Source organism: Gymnoscopelus microlampas (genome assembly GCF_963454915.1).
Source record: "Gymnoscopelus microlampas genome assembly, chromosome: 4".
NCBI classification, from domain to species: Eukaryota; Metazoa; Chordata; class Actinopteri; order Myctophiformes; family Myctophidae; genus Gymnoscopelus; species Gymnoscopelus microlampas.
Window position 1 is genome coordinate 11,705,540 of NC_139941.1, and position 25,888 is coordinate 11,731,427.

Genomic DNA, 25,888 nt, shown 5'->3' on the forward strand with positions numbered 1-25,888 from the left:
TGTTAGGGGAAGACATTTTCATTACTGTCTGTCGGGCAGAAACCTTGTAGGTATCTCCGTAATTCCATTTTTTATGTTTTTGTTTGTTGACACTTAATCAATTTAGACCGGGAACGCATCTGAGTCATTTTAAGATTTCTTTGGCTATTCAAAAATAGCAGATCTACAAGCTCATAGCGCGGCACCGAGTGCCGCGCTATGAGCTTGTAGATCTGCTATTTTTGGGGGGAAATCGTGAAACTTTGTGCAAATCTTTGATTTGATTTTTTAAAGCGAACATTTTTAACTCAAATCTTTGCTTCTGGGGGGATTCTACAAATGTCTTCTAAATCCTTCTATTAAGTGGTTCTCAAACTTTTTCATGTCAAGGGCCACTCAAAATGATAATTATGTATTTGGCTGCAGACCCCCATCTCAAAATATGTTGTCCCATGGACCCCCAGAAGCAAAGATTTGAGCTAAAAATGTTCACTGAAAATTCACTAAAAGTTTGTTGAAAAAAAGAAGAAGACGAAAATGGCCGATCTACAAGCTCGGAGCGCATTGCACCGTGATACGTTGTGAGCTTGTAGATCGACTATTTTTGATCCATTTTGAGTGGTAAAGTCTGTCAGTAGGCTTTACATATTTTTAAGCCGATATAAAGTACAAACAAGAGCTTGTGAGTATATAATAGCTGCATTGGATCTGCATTTCCTGAAATGTAATGGCTTTGGACATATAAGGTTTGTGCCTGTTAGAAATGATGACAAGCCTTTGGTGTCTTTCTTCCCCTCTTGATGGTTATTACATCCAAAGGAACTAGAGAAGAGGAAGATTAAATGGGTTTTCTTCGTTTCAAGTCCCAAGGCGATGAAAACGAGACATTTTGAGAGGCTGTGTGAATATTCGATACACACCATAATATGTACCGAAAGATAAGTATTGTAACGCCTGAAGACTGAATGAATCGGTTTAGATCAAGGTTTTCATCATTATTTTTTTCTGCCATTTCTGCTCTATGACAATGACAGAGACATAGAGAGAGGGGGGGGGGGGTGTGGGGGAGAGAGATTGGATGTGAGAGCTGTGTGTTACACCTACTGTAGGTGACAACTCTCCCTCTCTATCTCTCTCTCTCTCTCTCACACACTCACACACACAGCGCACGACGCACGCACGCACGCACGCACACAAGTGCCAAGAGTGCAGGTTATTTTTATTTTTATTTGGGGTTTTTGTTACTTTAATTCGGTTAATTCGGTCCAAAAAATGTACTCCATGAAGTGGAGTAGTATGTAGTATGGATGCATTATGTATGTGTGTGTGTGTGTGTGTGTGTGTGTGTGTGTGTGTGTGTGTGTGTGTGTGTGTGTGTGTGTGTGTGTGGAAAATACTGGATACACGCACACGCACACACACAAACACACGCGCGCACACACACACACACACGCACACACACACACACACACACACACGCGCGCACGCGGCGATGTGGAACACCTCTTTTTGACTTTATCTGATGTTGTGTGAGCTGGGGATTGGCTGACAGGGGTGGGCACCTCAGAGCGAGACCTCCATTGCCCAGATAGCTATCTGCCACAGACAGCGGAGCGGAGTACCTGCCTGTCGGGCAGGTGAGAGGGACAGATAAACTGGGATCTAGGTGGTATTAACACTCAGGCGCCACGGCGGTTTAACCCATTAAGACCTGGAACTGTGTCATTTTTAGATTTGAGCTAAAAAGCATTATTTTACACTTTGGGCTATTCAAAAATAGCAGATACACAAGCTCATAGCGCGGCACCGAGTGCCGCGCTATGAGCTTGTAGATCTGCTATTTTTGAAAAATCGTGAAAATGTGCGCAAATCTTTGAATATACATATTTTTAAAGCGAACATTTTTAACTCAAATCTTTGCTTCTGGGGGTCCCTGGAACAAAATATTTTGATGGGGGTCTGCGGCCAAATACATATACTTTTGGGGGTCCTTGACATGAAAAAGATTGAGCACCACTGATATAGAAACATACGTTTTTCAGAATACTGTTGAGATTTAGGAGACATGTAGAATCGGCTTCAGGTCTCAATGGGTTAAAAAAACACGATCCTGACATTTTGAACTCAATTTACGTTGTTGAGCAGGAAGCTCGTACGGCGGGATCCCATTTCATGACTTTTCTGTGTGTCTTTGAAATTGGAAAATGTTTTTTTTTCTGGGAAACTAAATATGTAAGGTAGTGATCTTTTGGTCAGATTGATCGCTTTTACCCCCTCCCCCCCCCACCCCTACAAAGCAAATCCCTAGTGGGAAATGTTTTACTTAAGTAAAAGTATCAATACTGCAATGTAGAAGTACTATGTTACAAGGAAAAGTCCGGGATTCAAAATGTACTTGAGTAAAAGTACACAAGTATTGATATCAAAATGTACTTAAAGTACCAAAAGTAAAAGTACTAAAATGTTTGAAAATAGCAGATCTACAAGATCACAACGTGTCGCGATGCGACGGGTTGTGAGCTTGAAGATCGGATGTTAAAGGAATAGTTATTAAATATTACTTATTTTCTATTGATTACACAGCCTATGAAGCATTTAATTCATGGAGATTTTATTGTTTCTGCCAAATTCCTGAGCCAATAATGTTATGACCAGGAGTATATCCGGTAGGAGACTCAAAGAGTCTCCTTTGAGTCTCCTACCGGATACATTAGCATCTTTCCCAGCGGTCATCAAATTATTGGTTTAGTAATGCGTAAAAAACAAAGAAAATATCCACAAATTCAATGCAATTGATAGAGAATAAGTAAATTTTTTGGGTGAACTACTCCTTTAAGTACCTAGTGAAAAGACTACTGATCCAGGACGTGTGGAGCCTTCATGTGTTTTCATGTGGTTAATCGGGGCTTTTCCAGTTCCTACAGACACAACACCCCCTCACACTCCCTCACTCCTCTCTCTCTGTGTTCCCCCTGCGTGCCACAGTCACTATCTCCCACAACAACACCTGGCCCGGCGTGCTATGCTCTGCGTTTCATTCACCCACACCTGTTCCAGGTGAGCCGCATATCTCCGTTTTGATTCATCTCCAACGTCAACATTCTCCAAAACATCCCCATTCCCCTGTCCTTTCATAGCAGATCATCTCACACACATCCACAAGTCACCTCCATACAGGCTGAACTAAGGGGCCGTGTCCACAGAGAATGCCTTTTGAGCATTGTTCATTTTGACAGCCAATTTTGACTTTAGTTTTAGTCATATTTTAGTCATCTGAAAAGTTTTAGTCTACTTTTAGTCGACTAAATATCATATGATTTTAGTCGACTAAAGTCTGAAGTTAATTTAGTCGACTAAAATGTATTTTGGCCTTGATGGCGTCGTAATGGCCGACTTATACTTGGTTGCATGCTGAGAATAGCCGATCTACAAGCTCACAACGGTCGCAGCGGGACGCGTTGTGAGCTTGTAGATCTGCTATTTTCAGAGTGCAACACCCGAACGCAACCAAACATAAAATGGCTTGTTTTTTTTAGTTCTACTGGATCTCTTCTCCACTAGTTCGTCACTAACATTTTAGTCTAATTTTTATTTGTTGATGAAATTGTCAATATATTTAGTCTTAGTTTTAGTCATTATAGCTTAGTTTTTATTTTGGTAATAATAATGATCGTCATGATATCTATATCCAAAGCGCCCCTCCGCTCAAAAAACACACTCTGGGCCCGGGCCGTGGCTTAGCGGTCCGGGCACCTTATAGGCTCTAAAGGAGCCTGACAGCGCATCGCGGGTTCGAGTACCGTTCTCGACGATCTTTACTGCATGTCTCTCTCCATCTCTCTCTCTCCCTGTTTCCTGTCCATCTCCACTTTCCACTATAAATAAAGGCAGAAAAGACCCCAAAATATATTAAAAAAAAATAACACTCTCTGTGGAAAACAGCACCTAAAGAGTGACTAATGCATTGTCTTATTGCTACTTTTACTATTTTACTGCATGTCTCTCCCCATCTCTCTCTCCCTGTTTCCTGTCCATCTCCACTTTCCACTATAAATAAAGGCAGAAAAGACCCCAAAATATATTTTAAAAAAAACAACACTCTCAAAAAACAGCACCTAAAGAGTGACTAATGAATTTGTCTTATTGCTACTTTTACTATTTTTCTGTATGTCTCTGCATCCCTCCAAAACACATGGCGCACAGTTTAATAGCACAATTAAAAAAAAGAAACGTGTGACTCAGTTTAGTCAGTTCTATTCCTGGCCTCCCCCAACAAGCCAATTTGTTGCAAAATCCCAATAAAGTTTTGTCTAATCTCATCTGATCTGATCTTATCTCTCCACTCATTATCATCCTCATTATAATTGCATACGTAGCTAACGCGCTTGCCGATTTAGCTGTACGGCTTTAAAGCTTTAAAAGATTTAAAAGCTTAAGACTTTGCACCTCCCCTCTGGACTGATGTGTTCCCAACGAAAACAAAACAGCTTCCTACTGTGGTCGGTAAAAATTGCTCAGTGTTCATTTATCCCTTTGTAACTCTGAGAGTGTACAAATGCAACCAAAGGTTCCATTTGTTAAATGAACACTGGGGGGTTTTACTGTGTGGCAGAGAGCTGAGCGAGCGCGGTAAAATGAGAGAGGGAACATAGAGTGGGCGGGAGGGTGGGATAAAAGTTTATCTTGCCACGCGGCGCTACTTGTACTTGTTGGATCCATTGTCTGGAACGGGCAGGTCTGATAACAATATTTATACACTGAGAGAGAGAGAGAGAGAGAGAGAGAGAGAGAGAGAGAGAGAGACAGAGAGACAGAGAGACATAGACAGGAGACAGACAGAGAAAGAGAGAGAGGGGGACAGAGAGGGGGAGAGAGAGAGAGAGAGAGAGAGAGAGAGAGAGAGAGAGAGAGAGAGAGAGAGAGAGAGAGAGAGAGAGAGAGAGAGAGAGAGAATGTGCATGTGTTTTCTTTCGAGAGACCTCTTGCCGGGCCGTCCTTGTAAACAAGAATTTATGTGGATGTATTGTACAGTATGTGTATGTGTATGAGAGTTGTGTATCGATGAGCATGAATGTGTGTGTCTGTGTATTTGTTTGTGTGAGAGTGTGCAGGTCATGCAGAAATGATGACCAGAGTCATTCTGTAGCCCAGAAGTGCCTCAAGGCATCTCTTATTAACTACAGTTTGGCTGAGCTCAACTCACTGGAGACCGGTGTGTGCGTCGAGCGCGCACGTGCGCGGCGAGTGCGCGTCTGTTTATGTGAAAACTTGTTTCATTGCCATGTCAGTGATACGAGGGGAGTAATTAAAAAATGTAATTAAAAGCCAGCACTTTCTCACACACACACGCACACGCACACACACACACACACACACACACACACACACACACACACACACACACACACACACACACACATACACACACACAAACCATGGAAAACGAGTAGAGCTCTTAAAGGCTCTTTCCAAGCCTCCACTCAGGTATATATACGGTAATGATAAACAGACCCGGGACACCAGGTTAATAGAATCTGAACCGACCCGGACCCGAGTAACCATATGAAACAGGGGTGTTCAACGTTTTCAGGCCAAGGACCCCCTAGCTGAGTGAATAGCAGATCTACCAGCTCCTACAAGCTTGTAGATCTGCTATTTTTGGCTAAAGTTCTCCTCTAAAAGCTAAAAGGCTAAAAGGGGACGCTAGGGTTCAAGCGGTTAAGGTAAAAAAAAAAAAATCATATCACACAAAGATTTGGCGGACCCCCTGTAGTAACTCTGAGGACCCCCTAGGGGTCCCGGACCCCCTGTTGAAGACCCCTGATATAAAACAAGGAACTGAACCTGTATACGGGTCTCGGGGCTGTCGGGTATTTTCAGTTCGGGGTGGACCTGCAAAGACATCTAAGCCAGAGGTCTACATGTATTTAAAGGACAACTTTGGTTTTTTACAACCAAGGTTTATATTTTAGCTTGTAATTAAAGTAAATAAAAGATGAGTGTTACATTTTTTTAATTTACTGCTTTCTATATTTTTAGCAATTTTCGCGATATTTTTTACAGTGTGTGTCTGTCTAGTGGGCGGGGGCATTCTGTCCGGTGGTTAAATATGTCTTTTTTTTCACAATAACCCAGCGTTTTCTTTATTAGTATTTACAGAAGCTTGTTTCTAGCCCCCAATAACTCACATCTGGCCATCAAAGACCACAGGACCTTTTTTTATTGTGTAAAAAAGGCATATTTAGCCACCGGACAGAATGCCCCCGCCCACTGTAAAAAATATCGTGAAAATTGCTAAAACTATAGAAAGCAGTAAATGAAAAAAAAATAACACTCATCTTTTATTTACTTTAATAACAAGCTAAAATATAAACCTTGGTTGTAAAAAAACAAAGTTGTCCTTTAACCCACACAACATTGGAATGTATGTATTTATCTCTGTATAGCGCGTGAATTATTACATAATCGCCTGATCACAATTATTTAATCACAATTATGTATTGCATAATCTATATGCATAACATATAACATATCGTCATTAATCTATTTTTGAGCGGTGCAACCGCTCCTATAAGAGTGTTTAGGACCCATCCGTGGCGAAAGTTTTTCTTTCCGTCGTGAAAATGTGTCTTTCGCTGTGACGCCATGCTGTGGAAAACACGCCCATAAGCTAAGCTCTGCAGGACGTGCTGTGATTGGCTAGCGAGACACATGATGAAATTAACTTCAAACTTCGCAGACGTGCTGTGATTGGCTAGCGAGACGCATGATGAAATGAATAATAATGTAAAAAATGTAAGCACGTCACTTCGCAGGACGTGCTGTGATTGGCTACCGAGATGCATGATGAAATTAATAACTCATAAATAGCACCACTCACTTCACACTGGGAGTGATTTTTATTATGTATAAAGTAATTAAATGTCTGTTATTTGTCATATCTGCCCAGTGCGACTTTTGTTTATAAAGCCAAAAAAATAAAAATACATTTGTATTCATAATGTTCCTGTGTTCAATGACAGAAACACAATTAAACCGCTAATCGCAATTATTTGAGCGACAATTAATCGTCAAGCAAAATGTCATAATCAGACAGCCCTATAGGTGCATCATCATTGTTTGGTTGCCAAACACACCACTAGCAGCTTTCTCTCATTTATCGCTCCATCTGAATTTGCAAACTTGTGGGTGTGAATTCATCAAGAAGTAAATTACAGGAAGTCAGAGAGACTTCTAGTCTTCAGATTGGTGTCAGAGCAATGACTGCGCTTTTAACACACATACGCCCACACGCACACACGCACGCACGCACGCACGCACGCACGCACGCACGCACGCACGCACGCACGCACGCACGCACGCACGCACGCACGCACGCACGCACGCACGCACGCACGCACGCACGCACGCACGCACGCACACACACACACACACACACACACACACGCACACACGCACACACAAACGCGCACGCACACACACACACACACACACACACACACACACTTACTGCTGCATTCAGAGGTGGCGGTGTCGAGGAATTGTCCCTCTGAGCAGCCGCTGCGACAGTAGCCGTTGTGCAGAGACACCTGCAGGGGACAGGAGACACAGTCTGCCTGGGACGGACCACCGCATGACTCACAGGACGGGTGACACACTGCAGAGAGAGAGAGAGAGAGAGGGGGGGAAGAGAGAGAGAGAGAGAGAGAGAGAGAGGAGAGGGGGGGGACGGGAGGAGAAAACAGGGGTTGAAGAGAGATGAATAGATAAAAGACATAATTGTGTTTTCACTTGCTTTGTCAAACTCACTTTGCTTCCTGCAGCGAACGTTACATTTATAGAATGTTGTTGTCATCGACTGTTTGCTATTTGATTGTATTGCTGTAAACAGCCTTGCTGCAGTCGGTCAGTCTGTTTCTACTGTTCTGTAGCTCTGCTATTATTTCTGTTAGAGCTATTGATAATAACTTTATCCATGAGACTCATACTTCATCACACAACGGTGTCTTGCGGTGAGAATAGCAGGCCTACAGTACAAGCACTTGCCGATGTTTGTAACACTTTGCTGATGTTTGTATGTCCGCTAACCTTGGCCGTTCTAGGCGTGCAACAGCATGGCGAGACGGAGCATGAATTAGGCTTGAGAGATAACATTTAGCTCTGATCCCAGTAAGAGCTAAATTTAGCTCTTAATCCCAGTAAGGCAGTGCTTCTCAAACGTGTGTTGAGGCACACTGGTGTGCCATGACAAAAATCCAGGTGTGCCAGTGCCTTGGGATTTTGTGACAACCACACATTATTATTGCAATATACTATAAACCACTACGCAAAATGTTTCCCAATATACAGAGGCAAATGATATACCCCAAAAATATATATTCCGGTCCGGTCTGGATCTTTTTCCCTCATTCAAATAGTAAAATCAACAGGAAGTTACCATTTTTATTTAAAATAAATGCGGATCTGAGTTTTGTAATGTTACATATTGTCAGAATCTGCTTTGTTTGCATTCTTTCTACTGCTAAACGAGTGATTTATCCCCCCTGATGCCAACTTCTGGACCCAAATACGCAAACATATAATTATATTCCATGACTAACAATGCAAATCGACACCTCATTCAGTATAAAGTAATCAGCAGAATTCACTACACCGGCCAAAGAATGTTCACCGTGGGAATCACGTCATCTCCAATCTGTTCTCAGTGCACACACACATCACATAAAGCTGATAATTACATTCACGCCACTCGGGACTGCACACCAGTAGCACAGTTTTGGAAAGAAGTCATTCCAACTCTATCACGTTTCCTGGGCTGCCACATCCTGCTAAATCTGTCAATATGCTTACTCGGTGACAGTGGTGGAAATAACTAAGTACATTTACTCAAGTACATTTACTCAAGTATTTTTACTTTACTGGAGTATTTCCAATTGTCAGTACTTTTACTTCTACTCCACAACATCTCAGAGGCAAATATTATACTTTTATTCCACTACAATTATTTGAAACGTTTAGTTACTTTGTAGATTTTGATTATTATTAGAAAACATACATTACTTCAGCCCTATACATTGTGGCCATTTGAAAACAGCCGATCTACAAGCTCACAATGCGTCTCAGTGCGACGCATTGTGAGCTTGTAGATCGGCTATTTTCAAAAGATTTGTGTACATTTGAAAACTTGTGAAATGGGACATTCTGCACAATGACTACTTTCTGCTTTTTGTACCTTAAGTCCATTTTTAAACCAATACTTTTGTACTTGTACTCAAGTACATTTTGAAATCTGGATTTCTACATTGCAGTATTGATACTTTTACTTAAATAAACCTATATCAAACATGGATCAAAACAATGCACACGATAGATTACTCCTCGTGGCCCTAACTGTCGGCAAGAAAACTATCCTCATGAACTGTAAACCAAAGAGAAACATAAACATTGCTTACTGGAAAAACCTAATAACAGACTACATGTTCCTGGACACTAACACAATATATTCACACCCCATCTGGTCCGGTTTCCTCAATTATCTTCAATTGTAATTTCATAACCCAGTGATTCTCCTTGCCAACATATAATCGCATGTGCGCGCACGCGCGCACACACACACACACACACACACACACACACACACACACACACACACACACACACACACACACACACACACACACACACACACACACACACACACACACACAGTCCCTATTAATGTCTTTTTGGTTTGTTTGTTATGTCGGTTTTGTTTTGTTTCTTTCATCTTCTTTTTTTGGTTTCTCTGTGAACGTATCATTCCATCTATATATCTGTGATTTTGGAAATGTATGTATTACTATATTCTTTTCTCTTTCTGTCATTTATGTCACTTGTGTCCTGTTATGTCTTTTCATCAATAAAAAAATACAAATAAATATAAATAAAAGAGTGGCTTTGAGACAGTAAACTGTCTCACTGTGTAATGTAAGTCAATGGTGAAACAATTGTGTAGCATCAAATGGTAAATGGTGCATTTATATAGCGCTTTTATCCAAAGCGCTTTAAATAGATTGTGCATTATATTCACCCATTCACACACTGATGGCGGAGGAAACCATGCAAGGCACCAACCTGCTCATCGGGAGCAGGGGGTTCAGCGTCTTGCTCAAGGACAATTCGACACTAACTCCGGGGGAGCCGGGGATCGAACTGGGAACCTCAGGATTCCCATCAGGTCCGCTCTACCGGCCACTCTACCCACTCTACTCTGAGACAATTTCTAATCCACAGAGCAACTATTGAAGATATCTCACCAGTATTTGGAATTACATCATAGCAAGGTAACTATACAACCAAAATCCCTAACCTCTAAAATCTTTGTGGCTTAAATCCGAGAGTGTTCAAATGTAACCCAAAATGGACCCATCGCTTACGTCGTGAGCACATCTCCGAGTTAAATGAACACTGAGTATTTTAACGTGCATTAGTGTCTTTTTCACTGAATCAACCTGAAGGACATTGTTCACCCTTTCTGGGGGTTTGGATGCTGAGAGAATCCTAATTTAACCGGCGGGAACAATTCCAGTCAAGTCCCCAGGGGAATTAAACATCTATCTTGATATACTTGATCCATGTAGTGGAGGTGGCACGGGAGTGAATTACTATTCTATAGAATTGCTTACAACAGTGGCTTTGCTCCACAGTGCCGCCTGCTATCAATTCACCGGGTGTTGCTGTTAATCTCTGGTGTTGGTGCGTCTCACAGACAACACCATCTACTTAACCCATTAAGACCGGGAACGCGTCTGTGTGTCATTTTTAGATTTCTTTGGCTATTCAAAAAATAGCAGATCTACAAGCTCATAGCGCGGCACTCATGATCTTGTAGATCTGCTATTGTTGCTACTGAAAAATCGTGAAAATGTGTGCAAAATCTTTTTAACTAAAATATTTGTTTCTATGGATTCTACAAATGTCTTCTAAATCCAAACAGTTTTTTTATTTTTATTTTTTACGCATGTTGCTATAACATCAGTGGTTCTCAAACTTTTTTCATGTCAAGGACCGCCCAAAATTATATGCATTTGGCCGCGGACCCCCATCTCAAAATATGTTGTTCCAGGGAAGCAAAGATTTGAGTTACAAATGTTCACATTAAAAAATATATATTCAAATATTTGCACACATTTTCACAATTTTTTAAAAAATAGCAGATCTACAAGCTCATAGCGTGGCACTCGGTGTCGCGCTATGAGCTTGTAGATCTGCTATTTTTGAATAGCCAAAGAAATAAAAAATAAAAAATCGGTCTTAATGGGTTAAAGTTCCAAGGCACTTAAACGCCTCCTTGTCGCTTTAGATGCGATAGGACCCCTTAGCAGGGGACCCCCCCACCCCCCCCCACTACGTATTGTATAACATTGTATCGCAGATTAAACTTCTTCCTAGATTTCATAGACTTGTTTGACAACACTATCAGTGCTGCGTAAATTAATGTTTTCTTTGTTTTCTTTACACATGGACCTTTCTACTAATATGTTGGATTCAACGTTGAGGTGTAATTTCTGTCATTTAACCACTTAAACCCTCAAATACTCGGTAAACCTGGCCGTGGCTCTGTACTTAGTCTGCTCTTTTTTTTCCCCCTCTACACCATTGGTTCTCAAAGTGGGGTCCGGGGACCCCCAGGGGTCTTTGGGGGGGTTCTAGGGGGTCCCCAGCAAAATGTGGTAATATAGCGTCACAATCATTTTAACCTTTTATACTTTGGCTATTCAAAAATAGCAGATCTACAAGCTCATAGCGCGGCACCGCTATGAGCTTGTAGATCTGCTATTTTTGAAAAGCCAAAGTTCCACTTTGACACAAAAAAAATATGCAAAACTTTGAATATATATATATTTTTTTATGCAAACATTTGTAAATCAAATCTTTGCTTCTGGTGGGGTCCCTGGAACAAAAATATTTGAGATGGGGGTCCGCGGCCAAATACACATAATTTTGGGAGTCCTTGACATGAAGAAGTTCTATCTTGCATCTCTCTCTCTCTCTCTCTCTCTCTCTCTCTCTCTCTCTCTCTCTCTCTCTCTCTCTCTCTCTCTCAGTAGGTAGAGTAGAGTAGTGAGCAGGGAATGTGTGGACTGACTGGCACAGAGGTGCCAGATGCCAACGTCAGGATTGACTGCCTTTGCATCAAAACGTTTATCGATTTAGAAAAGAGTCCCAGTTCAGCTGAGGGCACTCAGGTGGTCCCGTCGTCTCTACAAAGAACACACTGTGCTGCCTCGCTCTGTGCCCTTGATTTATTTCGTCACCAGCCTCGAGATTTAAAAGGAAGAACTTCTCTTTGAAACATCATTTTGACATCCTTTTACTTATTTAAAAAGAAACTTTTGTTCTGTTGTACTCTGGTCTATGGTAATCTATTCCACACCAATCTACCATCTACAAGCTCTCAACACATCACCATGCAACGTGGTGTGCACTTGTAGATCTGCTATTTTGGGACAATTCATTAATTTTGCACATAATGACATGCACAAAAATAGGGGTGCCAGGCCGAAAGTGAGTGAAATCTAATGTTTAAGGGTATAGAATTGCCTCTGTATTGGGAAATGAGATTGTATAACTGATGCAAATAAACAAATACAAAACAAATCATAACCCAACAGTCCCAAGTTGGTGTTGGCTAGTCCGTGTGTGTGTGTGTGTGTGTGTGTGTGTGTGTGTGTGTGTGTGTGCGTGTGTGCGTGCGTGCGTGCGTGCGTGCGTGCGTGCGCATGCGCGTGCGCGTGTGTCCTCACGTTGGCAGCTGTTGTCCTGGATGTGGAATCCGGGGGGACAGGCGGGGACACAGCGCCCCTGGTGGAGGATGGACGGTGGGGCGCAGGACGTACAGTTGGACACGCTTCCTCCGCTGCAGCGCAGGCAGGACGGGTGGCACTCTGAGACACACACACACACACACAACCACTTCAATATCAACCACAATACATCATTCTTCTCAAATGTCACTCTTTTACATTTCAAGGACCTGCAGTTTGGACCCCCATAACTCTGACAGTGTACAAATGGAACCAGATATACCCTGTCAGAGTTATGGCACCAAAAGGGTCCAATCAATCATTTAGCTGGGGACCACCTGGAGCCCCCTCAAGGACCCCTGGTGGGCACTTCGAGAACCACTGCCATAAATGACAGCAGCAAAAAATCATTGGCACAGAAATACCACACTTGCACGCGCACGTGCACGCACACGCACACGCACACGCACACGCACACGCACACGCACGCGCACACGCACACACAGACACAGACACACACACACACACACACACAGACACACACAAACACCGCAATTCTACACACCTGTGCGACACTTATCAAAGCCGATCTAAAACAAATCTCTGATGTGTGCCTGCGTGTGTGAAGACAAACAGCTCTGGAGTCAGTTTATCTCAGGTAGCCAGGAACCGTTTCTGATTTGGTTTGATTGCCGTATTAATCCCGCCGCAGAGGGAAATTCTGTTTGGGCGTTAATTCCTGATTGAAGATCTTTTTGATCGAAACGTTGACGTTATTCTTACGCTGATTACTTTATTTCATGTGAACTTTGTTTGTCCTGCACCTGGGGGGAGAGCACTGGGATTTGTGTGCAATTTTCCTTTTTATAAATTCAGTTTCAGCCTCACCCAGCTGATGACTGCTGCTCAGATGGTCCTGATGTGCGCTTGGCAGGGGGAGCGGGGGACAGTAGGGTTAAGTGTCTTGCTCAGGGACACTTCGACACATAGCCCCCCAGGGCCAGGAGGTGAACCTTCTGATTACCGCCGGTGACCAGACGGCCTCTCTACCCTCGTAGAGAGGGGCTGTGATTAAGATGTCATCAGACATACTATAGGTGGAGATCACTGATTGTCTGGCTATGCCAGACTAGGTACCGACTGGAACTAACTGGAACTATCTAGAACGGTCTGCTGTTTGTGGGAATGGACAACAAAAGCTCTGTCAATAACAGACGAGATGCCAAAAAAACAGCTTTACACACGCGTGCGTGCGTGTGACGTGTGTGTGTGTGTGTGTGTGTGTGTGTGTGTGTGTGTGTGCGCGTGCGTGCGTGTGTGTGCTTATAATTGTTGCCGCTCTATTCTTTCAGTGGGCTGTCAGCCATAAGTAGGTCTTGTGTACACATGCATGACAGCCCCACTGGCAGCAGCCAACACCTGACACACACACACAAACACACACACACACACACACACACACACACACCGGGAGTCTCACTGTCTGTGCATGCATGTGTGTGTGTGTGTGTGTGTGTGTGTGTGTGTGTGTGTGTGTGTGTGTGTGTGTGTGTGTGTGTGTGTGTGTGTGTGTGTGTGTGTGTGTGTGTGTGTGTGTGTGTGTGTGTGTGTGTGTGTATCAAACGTTAGACCGTGTAAAGTTAAAGCGCTATCAGACAGAAAGTCCCTCCCACCCTTCTGTCAATACAGCAGAAAAAGAAATATCACCACACACACACACACACACACACACACACACACACACACACACACACACACACACACGCACACACACACACACACACACACACACACACACACACACACACACACAACCATATGCATTTCATTGTATTATAATACACATGAGAACAAAGCTGAACTGAAGTGGACTGAACACACACACACACACACACACACACACACACACACACACACACACACACACACACACACACACACACACACACACACACACACACACACACACACACACACACAGAGGCATATTAAAGAGGTCTGCTGTCAAACCGATTTCCCCGCATGGGAGGAGAGTGAAACAGACAGACAGCGTTTGGCTTCAGCTTCAGTTTCTCTACAGCCTCTCAGATACGTAGATGTCATGTGTTGCGGAGGATGGAAGCTAATATCGATTTCTGCTCATCCCAAACTCACGTCTGTGTGCGCCAGCATTCTCATACAGTAAGACATTATCTGACATGCACCGCTATGTGGGCGTGTGTGTGTGTGTGTGTGCGCGTGCGCGCGCGTGTGTGTACTTGTGTTACTATACAAGTACATTCACATTTGACTGGTCCTCACAAGGGAAAAGTTTGTTTTATGATCAAACATATTTGGGGAGTTAGTTTTCGGCCTGCGTGCGTGCGTGTGTGTCCGTGTTTACGAAGCTAATTTCGCGAATCTCTAAACCAGCCGGCCGGCCCCTCATGTCTTGTATACACTGCCAGCAGGCCACCGAAGTACCATTGTTTGTGTTTGTGTTGCATACTATACTATTTAATATGGAGTCATACGTCATAGATATATGTCATAGACGACTGATGGCATACATCAGTGGTTCAAAAGTAATCAACAAACTATACTATAAAAAATCACACCCTGTGTGAAGGAAGCGGTGCCTTTGGGGCGGGCCTTAAGTCATTGGTGGTCTGAGTCCACTTACCAAATTTGTACTTGGTAGCATGCTGCAAACTGGAATGATGGCTGTTTAAAGCCCAGCCAATGGGCAGACAGAGGGGGCGGGGCTTAAGTAATGACAGTTAGTCCCTATTGCTGGCTTTAGTCCATGTACAAAATTTGTACTCCATAGCATGCTGCGAACTTGAGTTATGGCTGTTTGAAGGGCAGCCAATGGGAAGACAGAGGGGGCGGGGCTTCAGCAATTCATGCTGGTCCCTATTGGTGGTCTAAGTCCACATACCAAATGTGGACTTGGTGGCATGCTGCAAACTGGAGTTATAGCTGTTTAAAATCCCGTGCTCATCCCGTGCTCATACGGGTGCTGGGGGTCCCTGGACCCCTCTTTGATAACTTCATCAATCCATGCTCGTGCCTATTGGTGGTCTAAGTCCACATACCAAATGTGGACTTGGTGGCATGCTGCAAACGGGAGTTATAGCTGTTTAAAATCCCGTGCTCATCCCGTGCTTAAACGGACGGACGGCCATAACATACGCTGGGGGTCCCTGGACTCCTCTTTGATAACTTCAGCAATTCATGCTGGTCCCTATTGGTGGTCTAAGTCCACATAGCATATTTGAACTTGGTGGCATGCTGCAAATTTGAGTTATAGCTGTTTGAATTCCCGTGCTCATCCCGTGCTTAAACGGACGGACAAACATAACATACGCTGGGGGTCCCTGGAGGCCTCTTTGCTAACTTCAGCAATTCATGCTCGTTCCTATTGGTGGTCTAAGTCCACATACCAAATGTGGACTTGGTGGCATGCTGCAAACTGGATTTTTAGCTGTTTAAAATCCCGTGCTCATACGGGCGCTGGGGGTCCCTGGACCCCTCTTTGATAACTTCATCAATTCATGCTCGTGCCTATTGGTGGTCTAAGTCCACATACCAAATGTGGACTTGGTGGCATGCTGCAAACTGGAGTTATAGCGCCGTGCTCATCCCGTGCTGAAACGGACGACGGACAGAACATACGCTGGGGGTCCCTGGACCCCTCTTTGATAGCCAGTGGCACGTGTGGCCAATGAGAGGAGAGTTGGCGTAGGCAATCTCCAAGTCCGTGTGTGTGTGTGTGTGTGTGTGTGTGTGTGTGTGCGTGTGTTTGTATGTGTTTCTTCTTTGCCGTCAGGCTCATACGGACGGACGGACGGACGGACGGACGGACGGACATACGGACAAAGTCAAGTGTAGAGCGGTTGGCACCGCTAAAAACTGGTCAAACATTGGCCAAATTGTCAAATAATGTAAGAGGCAACAATTTAGAAAACAGCCGATCCACAAGCTCACAACGCCTCGCGTTGTGAGGCGTTGTGAGCTTGTCTGTCTGTCTGTCTGTCTGTCTGTCTGTCTGTCCATCCGTCTGTCCGTCAGTCAGTCAGGAGAGCTGTTCACTACAGAGCGTGGTATTTCCGCCGAGACATGATCTCTGCCAGCACTTGTCTTCTCAGTGTGTGTGTGTGTGTGTGTGTGTGTGTGTGTGTGCGTGCGTGCGTGTGTGCGTGCGTGCGTGCGTGCGTGCGTGCGTGCGTGCGTGCGTGCGTGGGCGTGCGTGCGTGTGCATGCGTGTCTAAGCATGCATTCGTGTATAAAAGGCCTTGTGTGCATGTGGATGTAAACGTATACATTTAAATCCGGCCTGCCCCCCCCCCTCCTCACACAAACACACACAATAGACTGCTTTGTCCTCAGTCCATTCCAACACTCTCTCAGACAAAACCACCTTAAGACTGAACCCACTGACCCCCGCAGTCTTCCAAACACACTAATAATCTCCCATGCATCTCTACTTACTTTGTAGAACTAATACCGAAAATAGATAGCAGATCTACAGGCTCGCAATGTGTTGCGATGCGCTGCATCAAACAACTTTACTGACATGTAAAGGTCTCCCTACTCTAAATAGCTCTACAGCAATGATTCAGAATACATATAGAGCTGTAACTTATTAACAATAAACGTTTTGTTTTAACCAAAAAAGATGACTTACAGCACTTTTAAGCTGTGAGTTGTGCACGTAGTCTATGTATTATCTCAAGTAGTCTATTGTCTGAGTTTATGTTGTGTTGCAGTAATGTGATTGCTGAAGGTCAGTGTTAGCTTGTCAATAGCCTTACAGTACATTGTAATGGATGTTATTCATAGCACAGTGAACAAAGCCCTTTATATTCATCTATCATGAGCAGATTGACGACGCCCCTTTGCTGATCGCCGAATAAACCCTGCAAAAAAACCTTTACAATCTTGGTGACGTGCTCTTTAGGTTTACACAGTACAATCCTCAGTGTTCATTTAACTGACGAGCGTGCCGCCTGATTAGACTTGGCAGGGCCGGCACGAGGGTCCACGGGCAGCGGATCCACGTGTTATTTTACTACAATTTTGGTATCTGCGGACACAAACGTATAGACCAATTATTCGTTTACTAACATTGAGACTGGATGCACAGGTGATTGTTTCATGCAATCAATTCTCAACCTGTTGTCTCGGGGTGCGCTGGTTTCAGCACACCCCAACCCCCTCTTGTGTGTTGGCTAGTGCTGCGCGCCCTAGCGAGACCGGACAGAATGGGTTTGACGCTTGCGCAGTATGACGCTTGCAACCAGCGTGACGTCGTCTGATAAGGGTCTATTAGCTACGTCCTCCCGGTGGGGGCTCCTCACTGGCTGGTGAGTCAGTAGGATACGACAGCAGTGACAACAACACAGAAATGTGTGTGGGGAGGAATTCATTGGCATAACGACTACATTGGGGAGAAAAAGGGGTATGCTTTTGCTTTTCTCTTTTTACTTCATTGTTAAATTATTTGTACTTTTTCTGTAAAGCATGTGTGCTTTATTCTTACTCTGTAAAGCACTTTGAGAGCTGCATTTCATGTCATGAAAGTTGCTATACAAATAAAGTTTATTATTATCATCATTATTGTGCGACAAAGGAGGGCACATTTTGTAAATAAAAATAAAACATTTAAAGTTCAAATATGGAGATAAAAGGTCTCTGCTGCCCGATAGTGACAAACGGTCAACACGAGACACAACCAATGACCTTCTCACCCCTAAAACAATCCACCTGAACAATTGAGCAATTACACACACAAACCTCTGTCTCCACATTATCTTCTTATTGTTCTGCCTGCATTCCTGACACATGCATACATACACACACACACACACACACACACACACACACACACACACACACACACACACACACACACACACACACACACACACACACACACACACACACACACACCACACACACACACACACACACACACACACACACACACACACGCGCACGCACGGCTCTGCTGCATACCTCTGCATGTGTGTGTTGGGTCTGGGAAGGTGCTAACTCCACAGCCGCCCACACACACTCCGTGGTGGAGGTGGCCCGCCTGGGGCTGCAGGAAATCCTCAAACTTCACACAGCGGACACAGTCTGATGACAGAGGACCCACGCACGCCCGGCATGATGGGTGACAGTCTGGGGGAGAGAGAGAGAGAGAGAGAGAGAGAGAGAGAGAGAGAGAGAGAGAGAGAGAGAGAGTTGGGACTTTTTTTTTTATATATATAACAGTGAAGGCGAATTTCCAGAGACTTACAAGTAGTGGTGGAAAAAGTACTACAATCAATACTGCAGTGTAGAAAGTACTCTGTTACAAGTAAAAGTCCGGAATTCAAAATGTACTTGAGTAAAAGTACAAAAGTATTGGTTTCAAAATGTACCAAAAAGTAGAAAGTACTAGTACTAGAAAACGTTTTCAAATGCATACAATGCATAAAGATCTTTTGAAAATAGCAGAGCTACTAGCAGATCTGCTATTTTCAAATGGCCGAAATGTATATAGGGCTGAAGTGGTTTTGTAATAATAATCAAAATCTACAAAGTAACGTAATAATGTATAAGTGTGAAGAGATAGAAATGTGAGTGAGTGTTTTTTTTTTGTTAGTGTATGAATTCTGAATGTCTGTTTCTCGGGTTGTCATGTCCCCCTGTCTGTCTCTCTGTTGGGGTGGAGGTCCTTACTGTGACAGGTGTTGTCCTGGGGGTAGAGGCTCTCCCCACAGCTGTCCACACACTGTCCCTGGTGGAGGGACAGGCCCTGGGGACACAGGGTGCACTGGGACGCCAACGGGCCCCAGCACGATGCACAGGAGCTGTGGCAGGCTGGAAGTACAGGAACACACACACAGTACAGTACACGTTCAGTACCAGTGGTTCTCAAACTTTTTTGGTGCCAAGGACTGCAGCTGTTGAGGCCCTGCTCAAACATAAGGACGGACGGACGGACGGACGGACAGACACACACACACGGTCAAGTGTAGGAGTGGCTGGCATCACTCAAAAACTGGTCAAACATTGGCCAAATTGTCAAATAATATAACAATTTTGAAAATAGCCGATCTACGAGCGCGTCACGGGTTCGACTCCCGATCCCGACGACCTTTGCTGTGTGTCACCCCCCCATCTCTCTCCCCATTTCCTGTCAGCCTACTGGCCTATAGTAGTCAAATAAAGGCATAAAAGTCCCAAAAAGTATCTTGAAAAAAAAAAGGATTTGATATATATTTGGCCGCGGACCACCCCATCTGAAAATGTTTTGTGCCAGGGACCCCCCAGAAGAGAACATTAATGTTAAAAAAAGAACAAATCACAATTATTCAAAATGTTCCAAACAGTTTTAATATTTTTCAAAAAAATAAAAAAATAGCAGATGTACAAGCTCCCTGCACGGCACGAAATCTGCTATTTTTGAATAGTCAAAGTATAAAATATGGTTCAAATGACTGTAATGAACACATTTAGCTGGGGACCCCCTGGTACCCCCTCAAGGACCCCTGGGGGTCCCCTGACCCCACTTTGAGAACCAATGCGTTGGTCGGCATAGTAGGATTTAGATGTATTTCTTTCTTACTGTTGGCAGCGATGCTAAAAGGGTACTTCACTTTAAAAACACTTCTGGGATCCTTTTACTACTCTGGATTTCACCCCAGACAGTTTTTAAATTGCCAGGAATTATATATTTGATATTCATTAGATCAGACATGCCTCTCCTACAGTACGTAAGCCCATTCAACTTTAATCTATTTTAACCATATTAGACTATTTGGAAATGCATTGCATGCATTGTTTTTTGTTGTTGGTTATTATTATTTATAATAATGTGTAACCAGAACATCTGTTTGTTTTTATTCAAATGCAATTCAATTCAGTTCATTTGACTAATCCAAATAAATCATATTTATTGTCATTTCAGTTGTACAGTACAAACAACATAATATTAACATAAACTATAGAACATAAATATTAAATATTAAAGCTCTGCTCTATGGTTTTGGAATTTCTTGAATTTAAATGGACTTAACCACATTACCTTGGATTGAACTGAATTGAACTGAACATAATAGTTTTTAGTCCAGTTTCAGTACTGTACCTCTGCATCTGCTGTAGCTGTCCAGGTAATGCTGCTCAGGACACTGAGAAATACATTTCCCATGATGCAGGGCGGTGCCGGGGGGGCAGCTCATGCACCTGGGGTTGTCAGGGTGACAGGTGGCACAGGAGGAATCGCAAGCTGTAAAAAAAAAAAACACCATTGTGTAAACATGAATGACCTCTCAGAGGAATCATAAAATAATCTGTTAGAAACATGAATGAATGACATTTTAAGAATGATGAATGGTGTAGAACAGGGGTCTTCAACGTTTTCAGGCCAAGGACCCCGTAGCTGAGAGAGAGATGAAGCAGGGACCCCCTCATCTATATTGTTTAAAATTGTGTTTCAGATTCAACTTTCTTTTCTTTACGTGGCCTGCTCTTTTTTCCCTCTACACTTATACCTCTTTGCCAAAAGATTATGGTAAAAATAAATCATATCACACAAAGATTTGGCGGACCCCCTGTAGTAACTCTGAGGACCCCCTAGGGGTCCCGGACCCCCTGTTGAAGACCCCTGGTGTAGAATGTGTGTACAATATTACATCTGACAAAAGTGTTCTGTTTAGTCAGTTGCAGGGCTAAATTAACAACTTCAACTTAGAACAGAAATACTTTGTTGATAGGGTCTTCTAGACAATGGAATGCCAGACCAGAGGATATCAAGAGTGCAAATAATATGCTACATAAATAATGTTATTATTATTATTAGTAGTAGTAGTAGCAGTAGTAGTCCTATAATTACTAGGCCGATGCCCGTTAGGAATGACGCCCATTGGGAATTCATGCCCTTCCAGTCATGCAATAGCCTCCATGCACAGCAGCCATATTGGGAATGAATTGGGCCCCTTCCTTACTTCCTTCACAGGTGTTACCAATAATACTTAAGGCTCTGTTCCATTTAGTGTGGCATAGTGGTTGTCTTATTTGTTGTAGTGTTTCTAGTGAGCCAACATGCACAATATCAGCACCCTGACCAGAATGGAACAGAGCCTTCATTAGTATCATTGGTAACACACCTGTGAAGGAAGTAAGAAGAGGCCCAATTTCTTTCCAATATGGCTGCTGTGCATAGAGCCTATACCCATTGCACCTATTGTCAGAGTACTTAGCGCAGTACTTGGATGCCGGTCTATGACGTCAGTACTATGATGACATAATGATGATATAAGGGATCTCCATGTATGGACAGGACAACCGCCCACTCAGTACATCCTTTGCAATACACACGGCAAGTCTGAAGTCCATCAGTTGGACGGTTCTCGAGTAATATGGGAGACAGACATATATTCTATATCTTTATAGAAAGATTATAATTATTATCATCATTTTCTCATCTCCCTCTGCAGATCGTCTATTTCCGGCAAACGTTCACCGCAGAACAGGCATGCTATAGGGTTCATGTGGTTGATGTGTCTATATTGAACCGTACCGCAGCTACAAGTGAAGTTCAACACTCAACGCGTTTAAACAAGCCTGAGTGGCAACCAAACACCGAATGAAAGTCTTCTAAAAGTGCGCTGGAGGGGAGGAAAAAACAGACACTGATCCAAACCATTAATCCCTAAAAAGGCTTAGCGACGGGGGGGAAACTTTTGACATTTAAAGTAAAAGGGCAAAGAGCACAGTGACAGGCTCATACACATTTAACCTTTTTCAACAACAAAAAAAAAGTTTTGACATTTTCTAAAAAGGCTGCCCGTCAGCAACAACGCATACATCACTGAATACTTGAAGTATTTCACCCTATAGGGGAAGGAGAAACCCACACACACACACAGACACACACACACACACACAGACACAACCACACACACACACACACACACACACACACACACACACACACACACTTACACACACACACACACACACACACACACACACTCACGGTTGTATTACTCGTAAAAGTACGGAACACAAAATGTACTTAGTAAAAGTACAAAAGTATTGGTATCAAAATGTACTTAAAGTACTCATTATGCAGAATATCCCATTTCGCAAGTTTTCAAAAGTGTAAACATATTTTGAAAATAGCAGATCTACAAGCTCACAATACGTCGCACCGCGACGCATTGTGAGCTTGTAGTGTTCTACAGTACTGAGATGTAGTGGAGTAGAAGTAAAAGTACAGAAAATTGGAAATACTCAAGTAAAGTAAAAAAAAACAACTCAAAATTGTACTTAAGTACAGTACTTGAGTAAACGTACTTAGTTACTTTCCACCACTGGTTGTTGTTGCACACCTAGAGAGGAACTTTGTGTATGCTACATGCTACATGCCTGCCTATCACTGTTGGAGCAACTGAAAGCTCCTGTTGTATGAGTGAAGGGATTTTGTGTGTATTGTATATTTCAATGTGTTTTATTCCTGGATTTCCTGGAACTGTTTTGGACCCAATGCTTTATACAATTGTGTCAATACAGTAACTAACTAACTACAAGCTCACACTCCGTTGCAAGCTTGTTAACAGACAACAGTCAGAACATTTGGCCCTTACAAGTTTAGTAATATACACACACACTGACTCTCACAGACACACGCGCGCACACGCACACACACACACGCACACGCACACGCACACACGCACACGCACACGCACACACACACACACACACACACACACACACTTGAACAAGAGCCCAGCGAGTCCCTGCTAACTTCACCGTTGCCTCAAGGGGTCTGTTTTTCTCTCCACCTACACACACATATGCACGCACACACGCTCCCCTTTCCATTATTAAAAATAGAAACACTCCTCCTCCATATTCATAAGGGCCATTATTCAAAGAGCTGTGGAATCCTCATTAAGCCAAGTTCAACTATAATCATTGTGTGTTATTTATTTTTTCCTTCGGTTGTTTGTTTATAGATCTGCTATTTTCGGTCGCAACACCACCGTGCGACTACAGTACGTATAAATGGGGCTTAAGGGTAATTTTTACACACTGAAGGATTGTGCTGTGTCTCGACAGACAAGCCTTAACAAATCTTCACCTCCAGTTCACGGCTAATAATAAACCTATTACAGCTAACGTGCATGCTTGCGTGCGTGGGTGCGTGCGTGCATGCCTGTATGCGTGCGTGCATGTGCGTGCGTGTGTGTGTGTGTGCGTGTGTGTGTGTGTGTGTGTGTGTGTGTGTGTGACCGTGTGTGTTGAGGTTTTCACTCCTCCGCAAGCAGTAATACAATTGAACCGTTTGGAACGCGTGGCTTGAGTTTCCTTATGAAGTCAAACAACACTGTCCCATTAGTGCCTGTCACAGGCCATTAAAGTGCGCTACTGGCCAAGTAACACTAGGCCTAAATGTCATTAACACATCATTTATTTAGCTGACGCTCTCTCTTATCCACAGCCGGCATGATGTCTCTCTGAAGGACACTGTGACACGAGGACACATGGCTTTTAAATTAAAACGTCTAATCTTTTCAGCGAGCGCTCCGTCACCGTGTCACCACTATAACAGAGTGACGGCCCTTTTGCCGTGGATTAGAGCAGTGGTTCTCAGACCTTTTCATGGCAAGCATCCCCAAATGAATATGTCATTTTTAATATGTCAAATATTCCGAATCTTTCCAATTTATTAGTGATTTTTTTTAATAGCCGATATACAAGCTCACATTGGCTATTTGAAGATAGCCATCCGCAAGCTCACAACGAATCGCATTGTTATGTGTTGTGAGGTCGTATATCTGCTATTCTCAAAAGAATCTTGTTTAAAGAGGTGGTGCCACGGTTTTTCACTCTTTCTGTTTTTCATGTGTCTAAGAGGTTGATAGAACTTCATTAGGCCTCCCTGGTGGTGTTTTTATGGTGTTTTATGTCTTCTCTGATTATTTTGAGTTTCTACCTGGAGGCTGAAACCTTGAGGGTCAAACGTGCCAATAGAAAAACAGCGCTTTAATGACATAGTAAAAACATGCCCTCCCCCTCATTATCATAACACATGAGGAGGAGGAGGGACTAGGACAAGTGGGTGGTGCGGTGGTGGAGGAGGTGCTAAGGTGAGAACCAGGTAAACTTAATGAACTGGAGGCGTGTCCACATAAAAACATAATTTTAACACTTTCTGTACACTTTTTTGAAAAAAATCTTCCTCCTACTATAACCATAATACCTGATGATTATGTTTTAGGGGGGGAAAAAATCACTGAAAATCACAGCACCCCGTCTTAAAAAAAAAAAAGAATTGAATACTTAAAAAAAAAACATTTTAACAACACAAATCTTTATTTGCTTCAGTAATGACTATATGACCTGTGAGTATGTTAAAAAATGAATAAATAAATAAACAGAACGTTTAAAAAAAACAAACGCAAATCTCTGGCACAAAAGATTTCCAGATGGGGGTCTGCGGGGCAAATGCATTCATTTGAGGGTCCTTCACATTTTGAGAATCGTTCACGTTAACACGGTCGGTGTGTGTGCTCACCGTAGCAGACGTCGTCCTGGTTATAGAAGCCTGCTCCACAGTGTGGGACACACAGGCCGTCCTTCAGCAGCTCCGCCGGGTCAGAACACGACACACACTCCTGCTGGCCGGGCCCCCGGCACTCTGCACACGCCTGATGACAGCCTGGTGGAGACAAACACAACCAGGCACACGCTGATCAAAACATTGCTTAACCCATTAAGTGCCTGAGGTTCCGATTCTACAAAATGTCTTCTGAATCCTAACAGTTTTCTGAAAATACTTCTGTTTCTATGTCAGTGGTTCTCAAACGTTTTTCATGTCAAGGACCCCCCAACATGATATGTATTTGGCCGCGGACCCCCATCTCAAAATATGTTGTTCCAGGGACCCCCCCCAGAAGCAACGATTTGAATTACAAATGTTCACTTCAAAAATATGTATTCAAAGATTTGCTCACATTTTCACGATTTCTCAAAAATAGCAGATATACAAGCTCATATGAGCTTGTATATCTGCTATTTTTGAATAGCCCAAAGTGTAAAATAATGCTTTTTTTTTTGCTCAAATCTAAAAATGACACAGATGC

General features: G+C 43.2%; 1 protein-coding gene across 1 annotated transcript in view; it reads right to left on the reverse strand.

Moving 5' to 3' along the window:
• Nucleotides 1-25,888, reverse strand: part of fras1 (Fraser extracellular matrix complex subunit 1) — a 255,511-nt gene that overhangs the window by 127,213 nt on the left and 102,410 nt on the right. The window contains exons 15-20 of the mRNA XM_084054742.1: nt 25,321-25,464; nt 20,884-21,024; nt 19,476-19,616; nt 18,765-18,932; nt 12,765-12,905; nt 7,490-7,636 (exon numbers count right to left, since the gene is read on the reverse strand). Of these exons, the coding sequence (XP_083910868.1) occupies nt 7,490-7,636; nt 12,765-12,905; nt 18,765-18,932; nt 19,476-19,616; nt 20,884-21,024; nt 25,321-25,464 (882 nt within the window). The remainder of the gene's footprint in view (nt 1-7,489; nt 7,637-12,764; nt 12,906-18,764; nt 18,933-19,475; nt 19,617-20,883; nt 21,025-25,320; nt 25,465-25,888) is intronic.